This window comes from Colobus angolensis, unplaced genomic scaffold (assembly GCF_000951035.1).
Source record: "Colobus angolensis palliatus isolate OR3802 unplaced genomic scaffold, Cang.pa_1.0 Scaffold64, whole genome shotgun sequence".
Classification (NCBI taxonomy): Eukaryota; Metazoa; Chordata; class Mammalia; order Primates; family Cercopithecidae; genus Colobus; species Colobus angolensis.
The window spans coordinates 118548-127236 of NW_012120043.1; the positions used below are offsets into that span (position 1 = coordinate 118548).

The following is an 8689-nucleotide window of genomic DNA, read 5'->3' on the forward strand; positions in this document are numbered from 1 at the left end:
TCTTGCTCTGTCACCCAGGCTGGAGTGCAGTGGCACAATCTCGGCTCACTGCAACCTCCGCCTCCTGGGTTCAAGCGATTCTCCTGCCTCAGCCTCTCGAGTAGCCGAGATTACAGTCACCCACCACCACATCCAGCTAATTTTTTGTGTGTTTTTAGTAGAGACGGGGTTTCACCATGTTGGCCAGGCTGGTCTCAAACTCCTGACCTCAGATGATCCACCCACCTAGGCCTCCCAAAGTGCTGGGATGACAGGCGGGAGCCACTGCACATTAACCACTTTGACACGATCAGTTCAGTGTCTTTTAGCACCTTCACAATGTTGTGCAACTGTAACTTCTATTAAGCTCCAAAACATTTTTTAAAATAAATTGTTGGGGTCTTGCTTTTTGGTCCAGGCTGGAGTGCAGTGGCATATTCACAGCTCACTGCGGCCTCCAATTCCTGGGCTCAAGGGATCCTCCTGCCTCAGCCTCTCAACGTTGCTAGGATTGTAGGTGCAAGCCACTTTGTCTAGCTCCCCAAAACATTCTTCGTATCTCAAAAAGAAATCCTCTGGATTTACCTGTATTTGACATCTCATATAAATATAAGCAGACAATATGCGTCCTTTTGTGCCTGAGTTTTTTCACTGAGTGTCATGTTTCGAGGCCATGCTCCATTTTTTGTGTGATTGAGTACTATTCCAGTGTACGCATATGCCACATGGTGGTTAATCTCTCTCTGCCGATGGACATTCGGGCTGTTTCTATGTTGTGAGTGGTGTAAATAGAGCTGTTACAAACATTAACACACTACTGTTTGTTTGAGTGACAGTTTTCAATTCTTTCGGGCGCGCTCAGGAGTGGAATTGCTGGGCCGTGTGGAACTTCTGCGTTTACCTTTTTGAGGAGCTGGCAGACTGTTTGCCACGGCGGCTACGCCACGTTACAGCCCCGTCAGCAGTGTGTAGAGGTCCTGTTTCTCCACAGCCTCACCGACACTCATTATTTTCCATCTTCTTGATTACAGCTCTCCTAGTAGGTGGGAAGTGGTATCTCATTTTAGTTTCGATTGGCAGCTCGGTAATGGCGAAGGATGCCTAGCATGTTTTCGTGTGCTTGTTGGCCATTTGTATATCTTCTTCCAATAAATGCCCATTGAAGTCTTTTGCTCATTTTTTTTTTCTTGTTTTTTTTTTTGAGACGGAGTCTCGCTCTGTCGCCCAGGCTGGAATGCAGTGGCCTGATCTCAGCTCACTGCAAGCTCCACCTCCCGGGTTCACGCCATTCTCCTGCCTCAGCCTCCTGAGTAGCTGGGACTACAGGCGCCGCCACCTCGCTCGGCTAGTTTTTTTGTATTTTTTTTAGTAGAGACAGGGTTTCACCGTGTTAGCCAGGATGGTCTCGATCTCCTGACCTTGTGATCCGCGTCTCGGCCTCCCAAAGTGCTGGGATTACAGGCGTGAGCCACCGCGCCCGGCCTTTTGCCCATTTTTTAATGGGATTGTTTGTCATTTTGTTGCTGAGTTGTATGAATAGTTTGTGTGTTCTGAATACTTGGTCCTGATGAGCTCAGTGAACATTTATAAATAAACTCGCCATAGCAACCCCCGCCCCGATGAAAACACCAACCATGACAGCCCCCAGAGGCCCCTCATCCCTCCTGGTCCCTGCCCCGGGGCCCCATCCTGACTTCCATTGCTGGCAGCAGATAGGCTCACGTTGGCCGCTCCTGAATTCCTCCTGCCTGAGCTGCCCCATGTGTTCCACCAAGTGTGGCGCTGCAGCCGGCTCGCCCGGTGACCAGGACTGAGTGCCACGGGTGCTGGGCCAGCGCTTACCCCAGCCCCACCAGCAGGCAGGGAGGGTACAGGGCGCTGCAGAGGGGAAACTGAGTCACAGAGAATGGAGGGACTTGTCAGGATTCTGACCCATGGCTGGCAGAGCACAGCTCCACACCCCGTGTGGGGCCACGCAGCCCTGGGGCCCTCTCAAGCCTTGGTTGCCCTCTCAGCCGGCGGGTAGGGGCCGGCCATGCTGGTGGGTGTCCAGTGCCACCCGGGAAGGGCCGCGTGGGTCCAGCCCTGGTCCGAATTCCTGTCCTGCCAGCTGGGAGGTGTGCGCAGGCCCCTTTGCCTTCTGTGCCTAGATGTTTCCATCTGTGGATGGCAGTTGGCAGCGTCTTGGTGAGGATTCGGCGGGTCCTCCTGCCCACCCACCCACGATGGGCTTAATCAACAGGCCCTGCCCTGCGTGTGACCTTGGAGGGAGGCTCTGGGACCACGTCACTCTACAGTAGAGTAAAGTGAGGCGCGGGCACCGGGTTGCCTGCCTGTGGTCGCCCGTGGAGCCAGGGCCCGGTGCCGCCCGGCGGGAATCGCCACCCTAGTCGGGAGGGGCATGTGCGCGGGTCGCTCACGCCTCCTCCTTTTTATTGAAGTCATTTTTCTCCTCCTGTCGGTGGAACTGGCCGTGGGCAGCCCTCCCTCCTACCCCCAGGAGCCGAGAAGAAAACAGAAGCTTAATTGAATCCGGCACTGGGGCGGTGGGTGCAGCAGAGAGAGGCCGAGGGAGCCCCCGCCTGGGTGGGTCTGAGGCCGCCAGTAATTATGGCCCTGATGTGATTATATTAATTATCGTCGCTATTTTGCGCCGGCTTCCGCCCAGTGAGCCTATGGATTCAGCTCTACCGCACACAAGCCGCCAGGGCTCATCACAGACAGAGCCTTTGGCCTGGGGAGCCTGACACCCAGAGATGCCACGCAGCTGGCCCTGGCCGCACCCCAAGTGGAAGGTGGGGCTTGAAACTCGCCCTGCTAGCTCCCCACACATGTCAGGGTTTCAAGGCCCCAGAGAGGAGATGCCACAAGGCAGGGGCCCTGGGAAGATGTTACTCCTCCTCCTCAGATCAGACACCCACTGGATCAGTGTTCTCTGGCTGTCAGCTTAAAAAACAAATCAGCCGGATGTGCTAGCTGACGCCTGTAATCCCAGCACTTGGGGAGGCCGAGGTGGGTGGATCACCTGAGGTTAGGAGTTTGAGACGAGCCTGGCCAACTTGGCGAAACCCTGTCTCTACTAAAAATACAAAAAACTAGCCGGGCGTGGTGGCAGGCGCCTGTCATCTCAGCTACTTGGGAGGCTGAGGCAGGAGAATTGCTTGAACCCAGAAGGCAGAGGCTGCAGAGAGCCCACATTGCACCACTCTAGACTAGAAAACAGAGCAAAACTCCATTTCCAAAAAACAAACAAACAAAACAAAACAAAACAACCTGAAGCAAGCCGGCTTGAGCAAAGAAGGGACTTTACTGGCCCACCCTCTGAGCTGAAGTGGTGCGCCATGATGGACTTCAGGCATAGCTGGATCCAGGTGTCCACGATGTCTCCAGGCTTCTGACTGCTCATCTCTTGGCTCTGTCGTTCCCTATGATGGCTCCACGCAGAAGAAGGGGCATCTTTGTGTAATTTGCACCAAACAGGCTGCCTCCTGCCTGTGGTGCCCATGGCCTTCCTGAGGGTCGGGAGACTCAGGATGGCCGCCACACTGGAAGGAGAGACTGCTGGCAGGTGTACCTGCCTCCTTCACCGCACAGCACCCACTGGGACCGAGCGCTCTGCGGCGCCAGGGACGCTGGAGGCCCTAACAGTAGATTCACTCTGCTCAGGATCAATATCACAAGGCAGCAAACGACCACAGCCAGGAGTGAACGAGGGCATCTGACTCCTCTGGGGTGGGGGCTGACCTGAAGGGCAGTGAGCGAAGACCTGAGGCAGGGCGAGACACCACGCAGGCGCGGCATCCCTGGGTGGTGCCCACTTAGAAGTGGAGCGGGGAGGGCATGGGCAGCCGCAGCTCCCAGACACCAGCACACACAGACACACACACAAGTGCACACCCGCAGTGACGCAGGCACACACAAGCGCACACAGGGTTACACATGTACACACAGATCACATGCTTGCACATGCACACGCCAGCAGGCACGCGGTGATGCAGGCACACACAGCTCACATGCTTACACATGCATATGCCAGCACACACGTGCTGACACAGGCACACACGAGTGCACACAGTTACACATGCATACACAGCTCACGTGCTTACATGTGCAATGCCAGCACACACGCGGTGACACAGGCACACAAGTGCACAGTTACACACACGCTTACACAGCTCACGTGCTTCCACGTGCACACGCCAGCACACAGGCAGCTACGCTCGAGTGCTTGCAGGCACTCACCTGGTCACAGGGCCACTGTTATGCCAAACAGATGACAGTAACATGGGCACACATGCAGTCACATTGCACACACGTGCCGAAGCACATGGCTACGTATGTGCACCTACCTGGCACGCACGCACACGCAGCCTAGGGATGAGTGGCTGGGGCTGAAGAGGGTACCAGGCACCCGTAGCCCTGTCAACCCATCCCAGGCCCTGACCAGGACTCCTTAGTGCAGCTCCTTGGGCCACTGTCAGGAGGCGGGGCTGTGCCGAACCCCCAATCCCAAAAGCTCCTGGTGGACTGGAGATGGCAGAGACCTCTGGGCCCTGCAGGCAGCAGCAGAGACAAAGCCCAGCCTGGGCTCAGAGCACAGAGACTGGCCCTGTCTTGAGGGGTCTGAAGGGGGACGGGGTCCCGTCCTGAGGGGTCTTGGGGGGGGATGGGGTCCCGTGTCCTGAGAGGTCTGGGGGGGGTAATGGGGCCCTGTCCTGAGGGGTCTGAGGGGGGACAGGTTCCTGCCCTGAGGGGTCTGTGGAGACGGGTTACTGTCCCGAGGGGTCTGAGGGGGCACGGGGTCCTGTCCTGTGGGATGTGGTGGGGGGACGGGGCCCCGTCCTGAGGCGTCCGAGGGGGGATGGGGCCCTGACCTGAGGGGTCTGTGCAGACAGGATCCTGTCCTGAGGAGTGTCAGGGGAGACGGGTCAGTGTCTGGTGGGGGTATGTAGAGATGGGGTCCTGTCTGAATGTTCTGAGTGGAGCTGGGACCCACCCTGTAGGCACCATGTGGGATCAGAGTCCTGTTTCCTCACATGGGTGCAGTCAGAGCTGGAATCGTGGAGCAGCACCCAGACCTGCTGCTCCAAGGGAACAGTGGTTTATCAGGGACTGGGCTCCTGCCCCCTGCCTGCCTCCACCTGGGGCAGGAGAATGTGGAGGGCATTCTGAAAGTCGGTGGAAAGGACCTCACTGATCTGGAACCCTCTCCACCCCCTCCACTGGAGTTCACGGCAGAGCTCTCTCGTTATTAAACAGCCAGGCAAGCCAACCTCCACCCCCGTATTCCCGAAACACCTTTATTGCACTATAAACAGCTTTTATAAACAAACACGCTTGGGGAGTGTCTTACAGATTTACCCACAGTCAACCTCAGACACTAAGATATCAAACAGTGCAGGGGCTATGAAACGGGGGACCCCAGAGAGAACAGGGCCTGGGAGGGGTGAGCATCAGAGAAGGCGGGGGGCGTCTCTCTCCATGCAGGGCACCCTCTCCGCCTCCCCGGCCTGAGGAGCCTCCGCCCCGGGTGCCCTGGCTTCTGGAGAGAGCAGGGCGCCTGCAACACCAGGCTCAGAAGGGGCCCAGCCCCAAGGGCCCTGCACGCTGTCGCTGGAGGGCTCACAGGTGTGTCCCACCCAACGTGCAGCAGGGGCCCGGCTGCTCCTCCAGTCCTGGGAAGCAGCTCCTCCACCCTTCCCTGGTCAAGAGGAACAACATGTAGCAAACGGACTGATGAGGGATGTCCCGGGATCCCACAGATGCGCCCTGGTTCCCCGTGCCCACCAGCAGCCAGGAGAGGTAAAGGCACTATCCTGGCCTGGCCCCTGCTTTGAGTCTTTTCTGCATCATTCTGAGCTGGAAACCGCCCCCCAAAATCTTTCAAGGACCCACATAACCACCCCATGGAAGCCTTGCAGCCACCGAGCAGCATGAAAGACCACAGCCAGGTCCCCCCAGCTGCCTCCTGGGCTCTGACCCACCCACCGTAGCCACAGCCTATTTACACACGGTGTCAAAGCCACGGCCGTCAGTCACCGCGTATAGCTCCCAGCTGCAGACGCTGGACAGAAGGGTGACAGGTGGCAGCCCCCAGCGAGGAGGGATGGGCCACAGGGCTGCTCTCTGGGAATCTCTGAGCAAGACCCTCCAGCGTCACAGCAGAAATGGCCAGACAGGCCTGCACCCAAAAAGCAAGTGTCAACTGTGTCAGAGGAAAGCAGGACAGGAGTTCCCTCCTAGCAGACCTCTGCCAAGACCTCCTCTGCTCTGATTGTGGCAGCAGCTGTTCCCTCCGCGCCCACCCTCGGCAAGGCACCCTGGCCTGGTCCCGCTCACCACCGGAACCTGGGAAGCTGGGGTCTCCCAGAGACAGCCTGACCCCTGGAGGGAGCGTCTCGGGCAGAGTCTGGGCCTGGACCTGGGCCTGGTGTTGCCGTGAGGCCCTGCTCTCTGCGGGGTGGGAACTGGAGGGCCGCAGGCTGCAGGGGAGGAAGACACGTGTGCAGTGAAGGAGAATGTGGGCTCCGGGACTTGTGACCTCCCCGTCCACGGCCCTGCCTTGTCACTTGCACTGATTCCTGGACCCCTGAGAACCTCCTGCTAGACCTCTGTGTGAAAGGGGCGAGGCAACGTGGAGGGGCCTCACGAAGTGGCCCTTTCTCTTCCCCTGAGGCCCCTTCTCCTCCTCCTCCTCCAAAGAAATGAATTCATGAAAAATAATACTCCAGTCAGCATCGGGTGACCAGGAAACCCACGTCAGCTGCAGCATCAGGGTCCAGCCCAGCCTGAGTGTGAGCCCCTCCCCGCCCAGCCCCAGCCCAAGCCAGCGGACCTGCCCGTCAGGACCCGGTGTGGAGGAGAGACGGGGGTCTGCCCTCTGCACCAGAGCAGGCAGCGAGCAGGTCCCCGCTCTACAGGAAGGGGAGCAGGGAGGTCAGGGGCAGCTCCTTCTCCCCGAGCAGCGTGTCCCGCTTGAGGCTGCTGCCCTTGTTCACCACCTTGATCCTGAGGGCCAGCTTCCGGACGCTGGCCGGCCCCAGGCCGTCGAAGAAGAAATCCTCGTTGAAGACGGGGTGACGGCTGTTCTTGATGATGGTGCTGCGCTGCTTCTGCAGCTTGCCGGGCACCAGGCACAGGCCCACGCAGCAGTTGATGCTGCGGGCATCGTACAGGCGGTCGTAGAGGCCCTCCGCAGCCAGCAGGCGCACCCGCAGGCGGGCCTGGCCTGCCTCGTACTCTGCCAGCAGCCGCACACTGCCCCGAGGGCCCACGGGGACCGTGTGCTCTCCAGGCGCCTGGCCCGACTCTGGGCCAGGTTCCGGGGGGGCCCGGCGGGTCAGGCGGCGCCGGCTCCCGGGGCTGGTGTCTGGAGTGCTGTCGTCAGCCGACAGGGAGCCGTGGCGGCCCACGGAGTGCCGCAGCTGGCTCACCTTGGCCTGGCTGTCCTGGGCGAAGCCTTTGAGCAGTGACACCGAGCGGGAGAGCAGAGGGGACCCGAAGGGAGAGGACTCGGCCGAGGACCCCGTGTCGCTCTCCCCGCCACTGAAGTAGCGGCCGGGGCTCATGAGGGCCCCGCCAGCCTCCCTGGGGCCCCCATCACCCCCGTTGGCCTTGGCAGCTGCCCGGCGGCGCCCGGCACCCAGGGAGCCCACCTGGGCCAGGGCCCCGTGCTCACTGTGGAACAGAGACTCCTTGCGTCTAGTGTGGGGGCTCTCGGCCAGCGTGGTGAAGCCGTAGGACGTCTGGGCCTTGGGGACAGAGGGCAGGGACATGGCGCCCTGGGCCTGGGGGTCGGTGTCAGTGGCCTCCTCAGGCGGCCACTCCTCAGCACTCTCGATCTGGATCACGTGCCGGGTGGCTGCCTTCAGCAGGCTCTTGCTCTGGGCCGCCAGCTTGGCAGGCAGCCGGGGGCTCCGTGGGGTCTGGCGGGGGGCCGCGGAGGCCAGGTTCTGCTCCGACGTGGACGGGCCCAGCGCGGCCTGTCCCTCGCCCTCCACGGGGCCCGAGGGCAGCTTGGGGGGGATGAAAAAGTCGGGGATCTTGTCGGGCGTCAGCACATTGCTGTATAGGGGCCCCTTGGAGGCCTTGTCCCCCGCCTCGCTCCCCAAGCCCCGGGCAGCGCCGTTCTCCCCAGACCCCCGAAGCCGCTCCAAGAACCACATGTTGGTTTTTCTCATGGGGGCGGCAGGCAAGAGGCCAGGACAGGGCTGCAGCGTCTGGGAAGAGAGGCAGGGGTCAGGAGCAGCGGTGGGGGGGGGGCGGCTGGCAGAGGGGCCTGGGCACCTGCTCCCTGTGGGGCCACCTGGCAGGGCCCTGTCAGGGGGGTGGGGGTGGAGGGGGTCCTCTGGGGGCGTCCGGCCCGGGCGCTGCGGCCCCAGACGGCAGTGAGGCGGGTTCCCCCCTCCCGTCTCCGGAGGGATCCCGCTTAACTCCCAAGCACCCAAGCCCGGGGCGGTGGGGGCCGCGCTCTGACTCTGGGGAGCTCCCGGAGGAGACCCGCCCCCCTCCCGCCCCTGCTCTGGTTTTGAGCATCTCTCAGCGCTCGTTCTAAGGGGTTCCGCGCTCGGTCCTAAGGGGAGACACGGATGTGGGTGGGCCCCCGGGGTGTCCCAGCTCCGCCCCCCCCCCAGCTCCCTCCCACCTGTGGCTTCTCCCCGGACCGGAGGGCCGGGCGTTCGGCTGGGGGGAGGGAGGGGCCGCAGGGCTG

General features: G+C 60.8%; 1 protein-coding gene across 1 annotated transcript; it reads right to left on the bottom strand.

Moving 5' to 3' along the window:
* Positions 1–5258: 5258 nt before the first annotated feature.
* On the bottom strand, positions 5259–8259 carry C2CD4C (C2 calcium-dependent domain containing 4C). Its single transcript, XM_011963965.1, has one exon. It carries the CDS (start codon positions 8157–8159, stop codon positions 6894–6896), a length of 1266 nt encoding a protein of 421 aa, XP_011819355.1. The 5' UTR covers positions 8160–8259; the 3' UTR covers positions 5259–6893.
* Between the last annotated feature and the right edge of the window lie 430 nt (positions 8260–8689).

Coding starts and splice junctions, on each gene's coding strand:
- C2CD4C (XM_011963965.1), bottom strand. CDS start 8,159: ATGAGAAAAACCAACATGTGGTTCTTGGAGCGGCTTCGGGGGTCTGGG.